The sequence below is a fragment of the Bombus vosnesenskii genome, unplaced genomic scaffold, assembly GCF_011952255.1.
Source record: "Bombus vosnesenskii isolate JDL3184/JDL3185 unplaced genomic scaffold, Bvos_JDL3184-5_v1.1 scf7180000016272, whole genome shotgun sequence".
Classification (NCBI taxonomy): Eukaryota; Metazoa; Arthropoda; class Insecta; order Hymenoptera; family Apidae; genus Bombus; species Bombus vosnesenskii.
Window position 1 is genome coordinate 524,632 of NW_022884341.1, and position 20,729 is coordinate 545,360.

Sequence of the window (20,729 nt, forward strand, 5' to 3'; positions counted from 1 at the left end):
GAAAGATGTATTAATAAATTATAAATTTTAATTATTGTATAACTCATATATAAGATATTGTAATAAAATTAAATAATAGTATGTAAGATATAAATACAAGTACTATATATATAATTTAATTTTAAAATAAAAGTACATAATGTTTAAATACAGCGTTGTTATATGCATCTATATAAATTTTGTATAATATTATAGTTATATACATTAATTTAAATCATATCAATATAAATTCACTTGTAAAAGCGGTATTACATATTTATAATTTTTGAGTAAACTGAATAATTTTCATTATATAGTCATGACTGATCATGATCAATTAATCGAGATAAAATAATTTAGTTGATATCGGAATTATAATGATGATAATTAAATTTTTGCTCAAATTTTTTTAATAAATTCTTTCGAAAGATAAATATTTCTGATAAATGGAATATACCTATACATATGCGTCGTTTTATAGGAAAAATAGAGATTTCCTTAGGAAGATATGTATCTAATAAACATGGCGGCTGCCAAGTGATAACGCGTTTTGCTATGTTAAGTGCTTTCCAATTTTGTGTTTGTTATATGATTCTTTCTAGCAAATAATTTATGAAATAAGACAACCGTTTCTTTCTTTTGAAGAAATACAGCAAAATATTTTATTTGGCGTAGAAATTCAAGCATTTTTCGGAGAAAATCTTCGTGCTCGAATTAAAACTTGTACGTATATGAAAATTGAGACAGTTCAATTGAACTAGTTTTTGTGTATTACAATGATCATTAAGTACTTTAGTTTGTAAGTTTAAATTATTTTAATTGATCTTTAAAACGTATAAGAATAAATATAGAGAATTGTTCTTTTGAATTTGTAGGTTCTTAATCATGTCGTTCTCGTTTATTATGTCATAATAAACTGTTATAGTAACTGATTTAGGAACATTGCAGTTACATTATATTATTTCTGAATATAAAAATCTTAATTACAAAATTTGTATATTTTACTAGTTTGAGGAGAAAAGTTATTTAGGAAAGAATGTATAATATTGTAAATAAATAACAAATTTATAATCAAATATCTATTGCAATGTTTATCATTGTGTAATTAATTTATTTCTATTAATGTTGCTTTGCTTGATAATAATATAATCTTTTTTCAGTAGGAAGAAGAGTTCTGGTACCAAATAAAAATGCCTACACAGACAATAGAAAGCGATGATATTCGAGTGAAAATCGTTTATAATGGGTAATACAAATGATTTATTTGGAATCTTAATTTAATAAGTTAGAGTTAATAAAACAAGTATATTAAATTGTTAGTTAAAATACTAAAGAAAATTTGGGAATATAGATATAGAAAAATTTTTTGTTAAAGATAAGGTAGTATATATATATGATAATAAATATTAATTTGATATTAATTAATATTATTTTATGATATTATTTTTGCTTGGAATATGGCAATGTTAATTGAAATCATGAACTTATGCTATTATTAGTTTAATGCTATTGAGCTTAATACAAGTAACGTTCAATAATAAAAGAAGTTAGTTTAAATATATATATTTTCTTTTTGTAATTGACTTATTTTTAACTCAATAAAAATACCACCATTATTGTTATTACTATTTAAATTACTACTTAGCTGATAAAATATTTTGTGTATAATAATGATACATGTGTATTAATACAGTTTTATAATAATAGCTAGGATTAGCGTTAGGTACCTTATAATGTATATAGTACTCATGCATTCAGTGTATATGTATATATTTTTGGTATAAAATTATTTTTATGTGGATTTATTGTATATGGATATAAAAATATGTACAAAGAAATATTGTTCTCTACTTACATAGCTACTTAATAATTTTTGTGATATTACTTTCTAATTTATATTTGAAATTCATTTATTACCTAAGCTTATAATGGACGAACATAAAATGAAATATAAAATATAAATATCAAATATAAAATGAAAACATAAAAATATATGAGTTTATGCATATATAAGCCACATTGATAGAGTAGTTATGTATTAATAAATTAAGTAAATCCTACACATTTTGCTTCCAAATATATATACAAAGTTTAATAAAGTACAATAAAAAGGGCAAAATATAATAAAAAAAAATATAAAATAGGTTTTCATGGTAAAACGTTTAAAAAATTTAACCAATAACTATTTCAGTTATTTATTTGTTATTTGTTATTTGATAAGATTTTAAATTTTGTAAGCTGCATGTTGATATGCGCGCGCGATTGTATATTATATGTAACAAAACAAGAAATTTTATCATTTTATGAGTTTTTAAAGAAAGAGAAAAATTATAATGACTTATGTTTGTATTAGGGAAGTGCAGATTACGTATATCACTCCTGGCATTTCAGTAGACACCTTACGGGAAGAAATGCGTACAATATGTGGATTTGGTGCTGCAGGGCCAGATCAATTTACAATGAAATGGGTTGATGATGAAGGAGATCCATGTAGGATCGCTTCCCAACATGAATTGGATGAAGCATTGCGTCTCTATGAACTAGAAAAGGATACTGAAATAACTATACATGGTAAGTATTTATTATACCGTAATATATTTTGAGATAATATGTGTCTTCATAAAATTTTCTTATTATTTGAGAAATTTAGAAATATTAAAAAAGTTCTTTTTTACATTTGAATGAAGTATATATATAAATATACCTCTTTTGAAACAAAAGTATACATTAATTATACAGGTTAATAGATCTATACCATATAATCATGTAGTAAGCTTTTGTTTAAAAGAATTCTCCAAAATATATTATCAAATGTATGGATTAAAACTTTTAAAGCGCAATAAGCAACATTTCAAATTAAAATATAGTTATAATAGGTTTTACCTAAAATAATTTATTTTATATTAATATTAAAATATTGCCAAATTTAAATAACAATACAATTTAATTCAATTACTTACATCCTTATATGTATGTATATGAGTGGAATATAAGTTTGAAAATGCTACATGTGAAAATTTATTTGTGTGCATATTACTAGATGTATATTAATATTTATTATAATTTATTTATAATACTAATCTACAAAATTACATATTTTATTGAATAGTATATATATATTATACATACTATATATATATTGTATGTATTACACACACACACACACACACACACACACACACACACACACACACACACACACACACACACACACACACACACACACACACACACACACACACACACACGCACACGCACACGCACACGCACACGCACACGCACACGCGCGCGCGCGCACACACACACACACACTATATTATATGTCACATTTTTCACATTATATATATATCGCGTAATTTATATGACAAAATCCGAATAAATATTTAATATGTATAATTGAGTATTTTATATATTTCACGAAACATTATTAGTTTGAGAGTCATAGTGTTTTCTAACTGGTTACATACACTTACGTAGTATGTTGCAATAACACGAATGGTGAATCGAGCTTAATTTACTGATTAACTGGATTGAATTTAAACCATTGTTTTCGTTCGTATTTCCTGTAACAACATTTAAACATTTAAAAATAATTCTTTACATCTTTATGATTAATTAACAGAGAACATCACATATTTCCTTACGTACTGTAAGTCCATAATTATCCGCATTTAATAATTAGTGCTACGTTTAATAATCAGCTTTTATACTAAGTTTAATCTACACAAATAAGTTTTCTAAGTATACAGGATATCCTAGCAATTACAATCGGTAAAGGGGTGATTCAACATAAAAAAATAAGTCGTAAATATGGAATAAAATTTATTCATATGACACTTTGTTTTCAAAAAAGTCGATTTTTTAAATTTGTTAAGTATACTTAAAATTAGCTAATTCTGGTTTGGATAGGCGGTAACAATCAATAAAAGATTATTTTACATGCGAAAATGTAGAATCACATTTTTCGCAAAATTCTTAGTACTCAAGAAAATGCGCTCGCGCGCGTGTGTTATGTGAAATTTGAAAATCGATTAGGTATATGCACGTGTACCAGGTCAGTTTCTAACTAAACACGTACAATTTCTATTTTCTTGGAGACAAGACCATGAATGACAAAATTTTATTCTATATTTTTGACTTATTTTAGCATGCAGAATAACCTCTTGTTGATTGTTTATTCGTATCTAGTCGGTAATTAGTCAAGTTACGTATATATATTAAAAAAATGTTCAACTTCGATTTTCTCAAAAACGAAGAACCGTATGAAAAAATGTTATTCTGTACTTGTATTTTCAATTTATTTTTTCACATAGAACCATCCCCTTGCCGATTGTATCACGGTTGCTGGAACAACCAGTATACAAAAAATACATAATTCAAAATGCCAATAGAAACCAACAAAAAGCCATTTTCCATTAAAACGCTAGAGAATAGAGCGCTTATTAGAAGGATGCAATAAATTGATAAAAGTGCTAATCAGAAGACGCAATGGAAGAGTGAAAAGTGAACGCAGTGAAAGAATAATAAGACGAGGAGAGCACTACAGAAAAAGAAGGAACCATAATAAGCGAAGAATATTGAGGACGAGGAAGAGTTGAAAACAGATGGGGGGGGGGGGAAGGGTCGGGTAGTTTGTTGAAGAGGAATCAGTCCTGTTTTCCAGAGTATGCCTTTATTCCAGCGTTTGCGCATTTCGTGGAGTAAAGCGCGTCGGGCGGCGGCAGTAGTTAACGAATCCCGCGACAGCAGTCGATATTCTTACGCGGACCGATTAACTAGGAAGTTTTCTCACGCAAGTACGTTTGAACACTCAATTCATACGCATTTAGACATTAGAAGATTATAATTTACCCAAAAAGACACGTAAAGAAAACAAAACCACGAAACGAACTAAAAATATGAAGTAAAGAAAGCGAAAACTTCGAATTGAGGCAAAAGAGAGAAAGATAGTATTATACGTTGATTAGCCTGAAACGTGGAACGATAACAGAGCACTCCTCTCAGTTCGCGGTGGAAGATTTCAATGGTCGTCAATTCATGTCGAGAGTTAGTGACATCACAGCTTTAACAATCGCTGTCGAAGAGGTAGCAAAAGTGGCGATAAACCAGCATCGATCGCGCTGACTCGTCGCATCCTCAGCCGGGTTCTCCTGCAAGAGGTCGGGCCACGGGTAAAAGACGAGGACAGTGATCATCGGAGGAGCAAGAAGGAGAGAGACAATCCGGGCAAAGATATCCAGTTGAAACGAGACAGAGATAGAGAAAGAGCGTGCGCACCTACCTCTAGGAAGGAAAGTAGGGAAAATTTGGGGTGGGAGTTAGAGGGTAGTAGCGAGTAAAAGACGGGAGCCAGTGGTGTATTACTGCTGGACGATATTAGACAGCCAGGATAGACGAAACAAAAATACTTCAAGATAAATACTACTAAATTAAAATGGCGTGGGGCTATTGGAGCGCAACGTCGGTTAGCGATCGGGGTCGGTCGCCACGTCGCGAGAAAGATAAACAACAGCATCAGACATTGCATCAGCACCAGCAACAACAGTATCACCAAGCTGAGACGGGAATTTCACAGGGAATGTACGGTGTGCAGCAAGTGCAAGGTGAGCTCGCTGGCTCTTCCTCTGGCGTGTCTACAGGGCCTGGTGTCGCAGTGGAGGAACCACCCTGCAGTATGATGATACAGGGTGGTTCCTTCTATTCTTACTCCGCGGCTACAGCGGCTGCGGCTGCAGCTGCTGTTGGGCGAAGGATTCCTGGCGTCGAAGGAGGACCCTCCACCTCGTCCACTGCTATCCAAGTCCTGCCACGAGATCGACCAATCAAATCGAGCACCAGCACCTACCCGCCGTCGCCCAGTAGCGACTCAGCGGAATACGAACAGCCTATTGCCGGTTTGAGAACAGAATGTTCGCCTCATAACAGTCCTCGTGACGATATATTCGCGCAGCCTGGAACCTCCTCGTCTAGGATTAAGTTACTCTGCGATAAAGGCATCGATGATACTTCTGAGGTTGATATTGATGAGGTTACTGCAACAGAGATGATGTACGCGACCGCTAATCGAGGTATAGGGACTAGTACATGTCGTGTTCACGGGCCGTGTAATCCTCAGCCGGATTCTGCACCGACTATGCCATCTTTGATCGATGATACAAGCGGATCTTCGCAGTTTTGGTTCAACGACATCACCTGGGGTAGGTTTTCACCTGGCTCCGCGCTAAAGGCAATTCAATCTTTAAAAAGGCCGATTATTTGTTGCTACGAAGCACGATAATAGAATACTCTGTTCTAATTACTTACTGGAAGTTATTGTTTTCTTAGTTTTCTTTTTCTTTCTCTCTCTCTTTTCCTGGTTTTATAGATAGTTTCAGATTGCACGATATATAGGTATTGATTTAGACGAGCAGCTGGTTTTTAGTGGTAAGAATGGAGCAATGAGTCGAGTACAGAAGGAAGCCGATCGATGTCGATCGAGAGAAATCTAGTGTCTTTTTCTTACTTGAGACTCTTACGTATCCGCTTATTTTATCTATTCTAGCTTGCATTTTTCACTGTCTCTGTGCATACAAATAAATTGTATTATGTTTGTTGTTCCAGTTTAAGATATTTAACATATGACGTGCTTTCGTATTCGAAAATTAATTAATTAATATTATTTTTAATGTTTTATCAATATTTATGAATTTTATTGAAAGTAAGTTTTATTTGAGAATACAAGTTTATTGAATTCTCGATTTATTAAAGAGAAACCGAACATTTTTATTAAGATATGAATATTTGAAAACAAGTTATAGTTATGATTATTAATATGTAAGAAGTTCCTTTTAATTTAACGGTTGTTTATTAATTTCGTTTTTGTTTGGATAGAATTTGTATAAAATAGTTCTACAGTTAATTATTTTAATTCTTCAGAATCTAGAGAATTTATGAAAAGGAATTTGTGGATTATTAATTAATCAATTCATAATGAACAAAAAATAACAAAAACTCGAAAGTTCAAACGTAGTGTCCAAATTAATAAAAATAAGCTAAAACAAAATCTCTTTTTCCGATATTAGTTCATGCGTTGACTAGAACTGTATTATACACTATACGATATTGCTCTCCATCTAGACTAAAGGTAATATTGAAGATCATCTTCGGCTCTACATGCGGTGCAATTCTCATATATCCATACATTACATTTTATGCACTGTACAGAATCTTCACTTAAGTGGCTTACACTATATTTCTCATGATACTTTCATTATTATATTTTTTAGGTTTATTTGCTTTTTGGTTTTATTGTTCGTCAATTTTTATTTTTTAATTCTCGCTATCAAAAGATGAAACAGCAGTTTATGAACATTGAGGTTCAGATTATGATCTTTTACACGTTAATTTTTTCCACTAATGTTGCTACCCAGGACGTACAAACATAATCTCCTTATAAGTAAATACATAGACGAAAATGTTCGATAACAATTTCCGAAAGATAATATAAATAGATACTGTTAATATATTTTTTCAAAATACTATACATAATACACTTTTCAGAATCGCTGAAAATAAGATTGCGATGCTTAAAGATACAAGAAACTTAATAATTCAATCCAATGTGCTTGCTCTGTAATTTTCTATTGAGAAACTTTTGAATATGATGCAAACTACTTGGCAAGCGACTGAAACTTTTTAAATTCGTTATGGAGATAAGCATGTATACGGTTTTGTATAAATTTTCTTTGTTTATGCTGGATCACGTCATCGCGAATATGTTAAATTAAATCTTATCAACGTTATTCATATTTTTAGTTAATATCATAATGTACCGAAATTTTTCATTTTACATTAAAAACAAGTGAATTCAACTTCGCAAAATTCTAGAAATCTTTAATATATCAAAAAATAGTATAGTTCTTCTATAATATATATAGGGTACTATAATTATCTTAGATTTCTAAATATATAAATAATTACTTTTATTGGTAGAAAAATTGTATCAGGATAAAGTTAGTTGGTTTAGAGTGATCAATATTGTGATTTATGATTTTCATCTTCCAACGTCATTTCTTTTTTCAAGTTTTGAAGGACAGCGGCATTTTTTAAAAGCGGGATTTGATATTTTCAAATATCAATCGATATTTTCTACATTTAATTTTAACTTCATGAATTTAACAATTAAAATTAAAATATCTTGAAGTTAAAATGCTTCAATAACTTCTTACACATCTAATCTCACTTGAGAAAGGTATTGTTATCCTTCAAAACTCGAATAAAATTATTTTAAGAGAAGAAAATCATGAATCACAATTTTGAACCAACTAACTTTGATCCGGCATAATTTTTTCTATTACTAAAAATAAATAATTGTAAGCTATTTAAAAATCTGAGATAAATGAAACATCGCCTATATAATATCTTTTTCTTTCAAATTAGTGTACTTTTAGTACACTACTACAAGTTACAATTGACTACTCAGAATATTTTCTTACCTTTGTTTTCAAAAGACTAAGGCAAGAAAGATGTAAAATATATGTACATATGTATATGAAAGTTACACATTTTTGTAGGATGCTAAAGGGTATTATATTAGGAGAAAAACTATGAAGAAGCTCATTTAAGGAAACGAAGATGATTTTAATATTGTATTCACTTTCAAAAAAAGAATATTTTTATCTTTTGAATTTATATGATATATAAAATTTCTTTTTTATCTTTTATTTGTTGCTGTCTTTTGTAACATAAATTTGAAAGATCTGTTTTCAATCTTCTCTGTTCATAGAGAAGATTTAGAATACTTCAGCTGAATAAAAATGATGCTTGATTTTCTATATTTTTCTAACTAAAATTCAATGAAATTGAAATAAAAAGCTTTTTCAGGTTGTAGCTTTTTTTTGAATATTTACAATTAATATCTCAATAATTTTTGCAGCTTTACTCCACTAATTGGGAAATAAATGTTTGTTCGATATATATATATACTAATAAATTGTTTTTCTTTTTTTTTAACATATAGAACATATGTATTATATATCTTAAAGAGTCGATAGAAAAGTAACTGAGAAGAATACTCTACGGTGAAATATACGGATTTTTTAATTTATGAAAGAAAAATAAAAGTATGTTGTTCAAAGTAATTAAATTTTAACCTTTTATAAAAAAGTAAAAGGACGTGTATTTTAAATAAATCAAAATTGTTTTATTGATTTACAAACTATGTGGTATTCCATGAGTATTTTATACAAATATTTCATAAAAGTGTTTTGAATAAAAAGTATTGTAATTAATTGCTATTGTTTTAGTTTTCATTTATATGATTTGTAAAAAATAAACTGTTAAAAAATTTTATGATATACTGATTGATAATGAATTTAGTTTGTATCATTGTTTATTAATTTTATTGATTAATCTTTTTATCGTTTTGTGCCATCGTTTGGTGTACGTGTAAGAATACTTCAAACTAATCTAGATATAGTATTGAATCTGGATCTAATGTTGAAATAATTGAATCGCTCAAATAATTTACAATTTTTAAGTTATTTAAATAGTTTCAAATTACTTTCTAAGACAGCTAAATGACTTGAATAATATTAAGATGTTACGATGTTCTATTTAGTTCTTTATTAAAAATTTAAATTTTGTCAACAAACATTTTATAATCATTATTTATGAGGATATTTCATGCCAAATTAAATATGCGCACAATATATGCGCACTAAACACTTGACAATATGTCACTAGATATTTTCTCTTACATTACGATATGCTCTTAAATTACCAATTACTGACCTTTCTTTTATATTACCCTTTATTTCGCCGTGAAAATTGGAACAGCATATAAAGATTTCCTTTAATTCCTATAATAGTAGCTTCACAGTTCGATAGTTTCGAGCGATCGATTAACGCGCTCGAGACAAAACGGCGGACATTGAAAACAACGGTTGCAACTACGCTAGGGAGGTCTACGGCGATAAAAGCGATAACAACGATCGCATCAATCGAATTTAATGTTATCCGTTATCGGGCCGCGTTTTATGATCAGGTTCTGGAATGAAAGTAACAGTAGGAGATATACTTTGTGTGGCAGGCGACGAGTTTCCAGATCTAATATAGATCGTTATCTTTGTTACACGATTTGGAAGTAGTGTTGGAACACGTTGCGTATATTATCCTAATATCGGCATCTTTACTTTGTCCATGTTTTAAACGGAGCTAAACAGAAATATAGATATAACGTTATGACGACGATATGCGTTATGCACGATCTACGTTAGTATTTCCATTTATTGTTATATATGATATATCAAAATGTGTTGAACGTGGTTCAAGTTATTTTTTATGCTTTTATATAAGTGGACTGTTCGTTAGCTATGAAGAGCAGCTTTATAATTTTGTGACTATATATATAGTCATGCGTATATATAGCCACCTTCATAAGTCACTAGACAATTGCTAACTTTGAATATACGTAATATTTGTTCTGTACGAAGACTACAGACAAAGAATACGATAAGTTACATTTTCCACGTATCGCAGAATATTTTTAAAATTTATTATGTTCTTAATATCATTCTCATATTAGCAAAATTGTTATTTCATCTCAATAATTAAAAATATTAGATCTAAAATATTAAAATATTCGATGGCTTAACAGTTGTACTTTTGGCTTCTACAAAACTTCGTTCGTACACACATATATTTCATAATGTATAATTCTCGTATATTTGGACGTAACAGGTCTTTTCCATTTTTAGCTATTTTATATTAAAATATTTCGTACAGTGTGATTACAATAAAAAATCAATAAAAATATACATATCGTATACGCATATCGTATTTTTATGTAATCTTCATACATATACTTTCTATTATATTATTTGGAATTGGTTGAGAAGTTCATAGGGTTTTCAAAATTGGACAGTTTAAATATGAATAAAAATGTTAGGCCGCGTGTATTAATAAAAAATAATTTTTAATGGTTTTATTTACTAGATATATTCCAATTTGCAAACATTATGATAAGAAATATTAGGAAACCACTTCAAAACAAATAAATGACAAAATGTCGCCACAAAAAAATAGTGTATACAATTAGCTAATAAAATATTAATTCTATAGAAGTACATTACAGAAGTTTCGATTACCATTTACTAAGATAATGTTATTGACCTTCTTCATTGTTGCAACTATAGAAAAAGTATATATACTATGTAATGTCCCCTATGTACAAGAAAACTTGTATAAAAATAATTCCTTTTATATATTCATACAAAATATTTAATTATTTTATGTTAATTCAAATTGTATCATTACATACATATGTATGTATGTTTAGCCTTCTAAGATAAAATTTTTCTTTAGATTTTAGGAATAATTCATTTCTGCCAATTATTAACAATAGTAAGGGAGACATAATGCACTAAAATTTACCGAAAATAAATTTATAATTTTTTTAATTTTTAGAATCTTTAGAATTTTTAAAATCCAATATTGCATATATGAAATATTGAGTATGAACGGGTTAAATTGATCAATTTTATATCGAGAACTTCATATATTGTATTGTTACGATTTATATTATTCCCTTACTTTTAATTATCATTTATACTAAATACAATTTGTCATAATAACAAGTCAAGCATGTTTATATTTCGATATATACTTGATTTATTTCACGTCTCACCTATAATGAAAAATTTCGCAATTGTGAATATGAATCGCTAAAAGTTGAATGTGTTGGATATTCAAATCTGTTTTAATTTCATTATATTATTATAGTAAATATTTTATCTCAAAGACTTTTTAATTTTATTAATTTTTTCTAATTTGTTTACTTGCTTCGACAATACGTGTACTAACATTGAAATGAATGCATTGCATTTGATCCCTGTAATATAAAATTTCTTAGCATGAAGCAAAATTTCCTGACGTGATAGATGTCTTCTATCTATTAATGTAATTAACGTTAAATTATTATTTAAGATTTCTATAATAAATAGCATGTTATTTACATGTTTACAAAATCTAATATAATTACTACTACTCTATTAATACAATTAATTTTTATTTATTATTTCAGGTTTCTATAGCATATTATTTATATCTTTAGAAAATTCAATTTTTAATGTACTGCTATTTTTCTTATTTTTGAATGTGTTATGCCGTTTGGACTACCTCCATAGAAAAGAAAATCTTTTTCCGAAACTAAAGTAGAAATCTTTCTTCTTGTAGATCAAACAAAAGTGGCAAAGAAAGTCACGTTAACCGTTGTAAATGTACGTAAAGCAAAAGCGTATTAATTTAAACAAAAATCTAGTAATGAATTAGTTATTGAAAAGAGTAGATCCCCGGACTAATTATCATAGTGATGCCTGTTTTGCATGACTGAATATTCATAAGATATTCTTTTCGTGCCTTACAGCTGGGTTTTTGATCGTTCTGAGTGCACTACAATAAATTAGAGATTCTATATATTATACTATACATAACAAGTTAGTCATGTTCAATTTATTATTTATTTATTGTGTATTTCTAGGATATTCTAGGATATTCATATAATATTCTAGGATTCAAGGTAAAATTTCTAGTTCAACCATACTGTTCTCTTCAGATTTGTTTCAATTTTATGTTTATTCTCGTAATCATAAAAGTGTCTTTTTCTACAAATAATAAGTAACACGAATCATATAAATTCCATAATATTTGTAAAACATTAATCTCTTTTTGCAAGGATCATTATGAGCTGAAGAATACGCGAGAAGAACAGTAAGGTCAAATAAAATTTTTATTTAAAGAAGTATATAGTTGTTTTTTTTGATGTTCATATTCCTATCTCAAACTTAGTCTGTGTTATTTTAATTAATAGAATGAAAACGCAGTACATGATATGAGAGTGAAAAATTATTTATTTTTGTTACAGTTTTTCCTAATGTGCCGCCTGCGCCAGGAATGCCCTGTCAGGGAGAAGACAGTGAGTTTTCACCACCAAAGAAACAAATTTCTAACCTATTAACATACAGTATTTCACGATTCAACGATTTTTCAATAATACTAGCCAGCGAGTTGTTCAATTAACAATAAGTTTAAGATTTTGTTATAAAGGAATATGAGTAGTCTGGCTATATCAACCGTTGATAAAAGAAAATGGAGAACGTTGAGGAGAATCGTTCTGTTCTTCCGTCGATGCTTGTTCTTTTCGAATGTTATATTGCTACATTTAAAATCAAGCAGATCTGTTTTAGTTTTCATAAAACATGGATAATCTTAGCGCGCTTATTTTTAGTTTCATCACTTACATGAATTTATATGTACACCTGATTCTTTATTTATACGATAAAGATTAACAGACTTTTTGGTTTTGTCAAATTAATTACGATTCTGTAAAAACTTTTTGTCAATTTGTTACTCATGTAGAAAATCAATAGAAAAATGAATTCCAAATTAATGTTTAAAAATGTATAAGTATCTGAGTGTTAATATAAAATTTTATATTTCGATAATTATCGAAAATGAAATTTTATATATGTGTTGGATCTTTTGAATCTTTGGATCATGTGATGCTAAATATCGTACAGATCAAAGATCAGGTGTAACATATATATTAACTCACTAAGGACCAAGCCATAGTTTATCGTAATATTATAAATAAATGAAAAAATGAATAAATGAAACAGCGAGCGAAATATTAAAAGGAATTGGAATTCCCATTCATAGTCATAATATTAGAAAACAGAATTTGATGATGTAAATAAAAATATAAAATGTTGGGTCAACGCAACGTTGGACTTCAATATGTTAACATGTTAACAAAATCCGAACAGAAGATTCTAATTACGATTAATATGTTTCTACTGCGTTTGTCAATATTTCTAATTTCAAATATCGCGCGCTTAAATATCAAGATGACCTTATCGTGTTTACAAGTTTTATACACGATTGTTTTGCCTTTATAAGATTGTACAATAGTTGGATAGTTTTGACTATCGGGGAATATGGAGGGACTTCAGCCAATCGCAGTTTTACTGCAAATCTTTCAATGCGGTATTCCAACGGGAATATACTTTAAATGCAATTATACTGTAACTTTATAAACGAGATTGTACTATAACTTTAAATGAAATTCGTGTTATATTGCCATAATTAAGGAGAAACTAACGTTAAAAGCATTCGAATCTCTATGATAACGCATGTAATATCGTTGACACGTGCCTACACATGCCTATTTTGTTCAATTAGTATTTCGGATGAAGTAATAAGAGAAACTGAAATTAAAAAAGAGAACAAAATCAGGACAAATATTGAAGATCAATTCTCTGGTTCATTCGTGATATTTATGTTTTTTCATTTTCCAAAGGAAGCATCTACAGACGCGGCGCTCGTAGATGGAGGAAGCTGTACCGAGTGAATGGTCATATATTTCAGGCGAAACGTTTCAATCGGGTAAGCATCATTTCATTCAACTTACTGCTCCACTGTTACTCCCCCCCCCCCCTCTTTTTTTTTAGCTCATTATTATGTTTTCATTTTCCACACATCATTTACGCACAATTATACTGTGTCACAAGTTTGCAATGCATCATCATTCAGATCGCACAGATGGATAAAATTATAATTTCTGCTCAGAGGAACTTGCTGGCTAGTGAATGTTGAACATCAAATTTATATTTAATCGTTGATTATAGTAATGATTTGCCCATTGAATACCTAAGACTGAGAATAATGTTTCTGTTATTTAAATAACGTAGGTCGTTCCCAGAGGTGAATGGTTCATGTGTAATGTTTAGTGTGTAAAAGTAAGAATGTGATAGTACTATAGAAGTTAAATAACTTCAATAACTTTATATTAAATAACAAGTTTATTGACTTATTATAAGTAAGAAGTTTTACAATTGCAAAAGGAATAAGTAATTTCTATATGAGTAGAATAGAACTTTTGTATGCAATGATTAAGAAAATTGATTGTATGAATGATGGTGTTCTTAGAGTTTTCGATGGAAATTTGATGGTACTGAATTTTCTATATACATGTTGTAACAAAGGAGAATTTGGAAATATTATAATATTAATGTTGATTAGATGCAAAAATTTTTAGTATCTGGCTTTTTGTTTAAAAGTTAAGGTTTTAATAAGAACTGTAAAGTTCTTGGTAATAGATTAGTATTTAATACTTTTTAAAAAACTGGAATTATTGTTAAACCAAAGATCTACTTTTATTGTATTCCTATTATTTAGGAAAGGATTAATACATAATATTGCGAATATAAAAGTGAACCAAATATAATATTTTTATTCCTTAAACAAGAAGTCCTAAGCAATAATTTGACCTTCCAATTAAGTTAGCTTGCTTTCTTATTTTCAAGATTTCATACGATACTCGAGTTATGTTCAAAATGTGAAAACAGTGACTTTCGCAAATAATTTCTTGTCTAACTTTCGTAGCGAGCGTTTTGCGCGTTCTGCCAGGATCGGATTTGGGGGCTAGGTCGGCAGGGGTTCAAATGTATTCAGTGCAAGCTACTAGTGCACAAGAAATGTCACAAGGTGGTGCGCAAACCGTGCCTGAGTGTTCAACAGCAACAACAACAGCAGATGCCAAGCACCGAATCGCAGACGATCGACAGAAATGGCGATCAACAACAGCTTGATTCTGTTCAATGCAGCCCAGTAGCTCATCTAGAGGATGAGATACCAGAGTCACCAATTATTGAGGAGCATTCACGCAATCGTAAGGATATTTGAATATTTATATGCAAATTTTAAGAAGAAAATGAATTTTACCTTCCTTTCGTTAGGAATCATAAGACAGTATTACAAAAAGGAGACTATCGACAATTTGAAATATATCAGGTTTTAATTGATAATTTTATAAATATATAAAAATTTTGCAAATAATTTTGCAAAAAATTTATTTATGTGTTAATATACAAGATAATTATAAAAAAACAAGTTATGAACTTTGTATGATTTTATTAGTTGTAAACTATGATTATTTGTCTGGAAATTCAAAAGGGCGCATCTGAAAGATTTATTATTTGAAAGTATATAAGAATTTGATATTGATGCTACATAAATTATTAAAAATGTAACAGTAGAATATTGTTGAACAATACAAGTAGAATTTTTTGTTGAGAACAATCTTTTATTGATTAAACTGTATTAAACAACATAATATATTATATGTTTAAAGATTTTTAACAAAATATTAAAATAAGCAATCTATATTAAATCAATATTTTAGTATTTTAGTATTTCTTCATAAAAACAGATGAACCTATTATTCAAAAGATATAAAATAAGATTAGACTTATTTATACATCTGATTACTTATTGAATTAAATATATTTTTAGGAACTGGAAGTGAAGAAAGGGAGGAATTGCCGTTGGATACATTAAATGATGCTGATAATTCAAATGATATGCAGAGGCAATACTCGTTAAATGATTTCGAACTGATTAGGGTAATCGGTCGTGGTTCCTATGCGAAAGTTTTGATGGTTGAATTGAAGCGTACAAAGAGGATTTATGCGATGAAAGTAATTAAGAAGGCCTTAGTAACTGATGACGAGGACATTGATTGGGTGCAAACGGAAAAACACGTGTTCGAAACCGCCTCGAATCATCCTTTCCTTGTGGGACTTCACTCATGCTTTCAGACACCCTCTCGTCTGTTCTTTGTGATCGAGTTTGTACGCGGTGGTGATCTGATGTTCCATATGCAACGACAACGCCGTCTTCCGGAAGAACATGCCCGATTTTATGCAGCTGAAATTAGTCTCGCTTTGAACTTTTTGCACGAAAAAGGTAAAAGAAATGCTCCTTTTTATTTCCAGAAAGAACTAGGCCTAATTTCCCTTTAAAAAATGAAATAGTGCAAAAAGAAAAATAATTAAATTGCGGGATTTTATTTAAAAGAATTTTGAAAATATTGCATAGAGTGCACATAATATACAATAATAAATAAAATTGGTTGATGAAAATGAAGTATTGGTTATAACGTTTAGTAGGTTAAACAAATCTCTATCTAGGTTCCATTTCTTTAGTTATTAGTAAGTAGTTATTAATAAAAATAGGAAATAGGAGTCATATATAAGCCTATAAACTTTTTATTATTCTTAGTTACAGAACATATTGGTATAGTTTCTATAGGAAGAGATTACATATTCTATATATAATTACATTAATATTAATGCTTAAATTTTGAATATTTAAAATGATGGCAAAATTTTATCATTTAATTATGTTTGTTACAATTCACTGAAATATCCTTTGTTAAATTTTGTATATTCCACTGAATTTTTTTATTATGTTTCTTTGATACTATATCAAATCATCTCCAAAATTGTATTTATTTGATTAATTTTTGATGTACAAAAACAATTAAAAATTGAAAACGGTAAAGTATTAATTATATGGGGAATATTTACATAATTTTAGATTTAAATTTTCTAGAATAAATCCATTGTTAACATGATTTTTCAATAATCGGATGATACGTGAATATATTCAATGTACGAGATGTATGTACAATGTACAATGTATTTGTATTGATTGTAATGTATGATTTCTTTGTGCAGGTATCATATATAGAGATTTAAAGTTAGACAACGTACTACTTGATCACGAAGGGCACGTGAAATTAACTGATTACGGAATGTGCAAGGAAGGCGTTAGAGAGGGTGATACAACCGCTACGTTCTGTGGCACTCCGAATTATATAGCGCCTGAAATATTGCGGGGTGAAGATTACAGTTTCTCTGTAGATTGGTGGGCACTTGGTGTACTTCTGTATGAAATGCTTGCAGGTCGCAGCCCATTTGATATTGCGGGCGCGTCAGAAAATCCAGACCAAAATACCGAAGATTATCTATTCCAAGTTATTTTGCAGAAAACAATTCGTATACCAAGATCGTTATCGGTCAAAGCAGCATCCGTGCTTAAAGGTTTCCTTTGCAAAGATCCAAACGAAAGATTAGGTTGTGGTAAAAGGCCAACTGCTTTTCTTGATATTGTTGCTCATCCCTTCTTCAAAGCAATAGATTGGGAAATGGTAATTCTAATAATATAAAAGGAAATATATTAGAATGTTAAAGCATAGAGTATATATATAAAGATATAGCGAGGCTGTAAAAATTGAGAAAAGCTAATTGTAAAATCTCGAACTTTTTTTTTACAAATCTCTATTGATCCAGAGATGTAGAATAATGCCACGATGGTTGTAATAAGTCATTTTCAAATGCCTTGTGTATGATATTAATCATGCAAGAAATGTATTTCGTATATTAAATATAATTAATAAATTTTCAGTTGGAGCAGAAACAAGTAACACCACCTTATAAACCAAGATTAGATTCTGATCGTGACCTAGCAAACTTCCCACCAGAATTTACAGATGAACCAGTTCATTTAACACCGGATGATCCGTAAGTTTTGTTAAAAAGAATTTACTAATTTATCTTTATGTTTTAAACTAAGAATAAAATTTTAAGTAGTTGTCTTTAATATTAAGTTTCCTAACTCAGAATAAGCTTATATATACAACTTATATATATGTCGGAGATGAAAGGACATCGAAGCCTCCCCTTTGGAACTTCGGGATAATCCCCTAACACCGTAATCTAGATTCTATCATAGGAGTAATTAAACAATTGTCGTCTTTCGATCCGATTGTATTTGTTCGAGATTTGTGATAATGAGCTTGGGCTCGAGGCGACAGCCAGTCGCCGAACGTAGCCGCGGTCACGGGATGAACGCTTTGTCTAACAAAGACATGGAGTAATTCTATAGCTCTCCTTAAAAAGGAAATAGTTGTAACCCTCGATAGTAAACATTCCAATGGTCTCTGTCCCATAGCTCGCCACACGCAGACCCTATTCTTCGAGTAAGATGATTGCCAGATGTCGATGCGTCTCCGCAGTACATGTTCAGCTAGCCTGAGGGTCCGTTATAAATCTTAAGTCTGTCAAACAAACAGTCTTTGTCCCAACTAGGAGAAGATAGCGGAGACCTATTTTCCCAACGAACAACGTCTCCCACTAGCAACTTTCTCTCGAGGGCAACTAGCATCTTTTTCTAATCACCGATATGGAGATTGACCAATTAGCAACAACGCCAATTTCCCTTACTTTCCGAACGAAGGCTTTTCTCGACGAATTCGATGATGTCGTGCCCTTAGATACACTCCATCATAGTTTTCCTCTGTGGCATCATCGGGACGGAAATTCATTCCTTCTTGCGATCTCATCGACGAAAAGAGTAACACCTTACGACCAGCGAATATTACGCGTCCGACTTAGATTTTGTGAGCACGTTCATCTATCATCTCGTCGACCGCGGATTCGTTATTAAGCCTGGGATCATTGTCATTAGTTTCTCGAGTGTCTGATTACCACGGTTACTTGTCCAGTTCTATGATAATCGTATTTGCACTAGTTAATGTCTTCTCTGTTGCATAACGACAACATGTAATCCAAACGAAGATTCGTTTCACGCCCCTAACCCTAATTCTAACCTAATGTAAATTCTAACCTAACCCTAATGTAAACCCGATATATATATGTATATATATATATATATTAATAAGCTAGTTTTGAATTTCCTGTAACAACTTAGGAAGTTATGTGATCCCGTGTTTTAACTAACTCTGTCTATATGACTAGAATAAATAATATAGAATAACATTTGGAAAAATAGTGATTTGTGACAATATATGGTTCAATGTGAAAGAAAAGACAATATATAGTTCAAAGAAAAATTATTGAAAATTTTAATTTAATTCAGTTCAAGTAAATTAAAATATTAGTTTCTGTGGAAATTGTGTCAATAATTTGAATGCCATTTTAAATAAATCAATTTGAAGTTTTTTTATTTTTATACAATAGACAACGATATGTCTTTTAAGCTTTTATACTTGTATTAGCTTTACATATTTTTTCTTTAAACATATATTTATAAACTAGAATACGCTTTCTTAATAAGATAAATACATATATTGATAATAATAAATAATAAATAAATAAATATTTTGCAGGAGAGTGATCGACAAGATCGATCAAAGCGAATTCGAAGGCTTTGAGTATGTGAACCCATTACTTATGTCTTTAGAAGACTGCGTGTGACAAGAACCGCTTGTTATTGTGTCACGTCATACTCAAAATCAGCAACAGTTACAGTCATGTTACATGTACGAATTACAAGACAAACTTGCGAAGCTTCGAATCGATCCCCTATTGAACATCGGCTCAAGAAATCGAGGTTATCATAACAATGTTTTTTTAATGACATACTCCGAAGAGAATGAGAACGACAATAATTATAACGAATATCGGTTATCACCACCTTTTCCATTCCGGTACGAAAATCCGATATGCTCCAGTTCTCTAAGTATCACAGATGTTACGTACGGCTTTAGCAATAACAATGAGATCATTAGTAATTACGATGAACACAATTACGATGATGAGGAAGATGAAAGTCCGAAGAAAGGGCTCTTGAAGCAAATGTTTTGCCTTCCATTAAATTAAGCTAAATAAGGCTTATTTAATATTACGAGATTGCCTCTAATTAATAGCTAATATAAATTTTGTAGATTGCAAGAGATTTGAGACTTGTAACGAAGTTAAAGTTTACAGAATCCTTGTATTAAATATTGGAAGAAAAAAGTATTTAATTTGCGTCACATATATATGATCGTGTTGAACTCTTCTTTCACATGGTGCTGCAATTTAAGCGTTATTAATGGGTATTATTTTCAGCTATTTTTAGAAGAGAAA

General features: G+C 30.0%; 1 protein-coding gene across 3 annotated transcripts; it reads left to right on the top strand.

Moving 5' to 3' along the window:
• Positions 1-478: 478 nt before the first annotated feature.
• On the top strand, positions 479-20,248 carry LOC117242228 (atypical protein kinase C). 3 transcript variants are annotated; one of them, XM_033508724.1, is made up of 10 exons: positions 479-702; positions 1,140-1,225; positions 2,333-2,550; positions 12,881-12,931; positions 14,315-14,400; positions 15,400-15,685; positions 16,309-16,761; positions 17,535-18,007; positions 18,265-18,380; positions 19,988-20,248. In XM_033508724.1, exons 2-10 carry the CDS (start codon positions 1,170-1,172, stop codon positions 20,073-20,075), a joined length of 1,827 nt encoding a protein of 608 aa, XP_033364615.1. In that variant the 5' UTR covers positions 479-702; positions 1,140-1,169; the 3' UTR covers positions 20,076-20,248. The 3 variants fall into 3 exon arrangements, with proteins under 3 accessions (XP_033364615.1, XP_033364614.1, XP_033364616.1); XM_033508723.1 differs by lacking the exons at positions 479-702; positions 1,140-1,225; positions 2,333-2,550 and adding an exon at positions 4,849-6,176; XM_033508725.1 differs by lacking the exons at positions 479-702; positions 1,140-1,225; positions 2,333-2,550 and adding an exon at positions 9,926-10,230.
• Positions 20,249-20,729: the final 481 nt, after the last annotated feature.

What these genes read in the sequence shown, in the direction of transcription:
- LOC117242228 (XM_033508723.1), top strand. Translation starts at nt 5,414, where the DNA reads ATGGCGTGGGGCTATTGGAGCGCAACGTCGGTTAGCGATCGGGGTCGG. An exon ending in AAGCAATAGATTGGGAAATG is followed by an intron (nt 18,008 to 18,264) that starts GTAATTCTAATA and finishes ATAAATTTTCAG; the next exon opens with TTGGAGCAGAAACAAGTAAC. An exon ending in CATTTAACACCGGATGATCC is followed by an intron (nt 18,381 to 19,987) that starts GTAAGTTTTGTT and finishes AATATTTTGCAG; the next exon opens with GAGAGTGATCGACAAGATCG.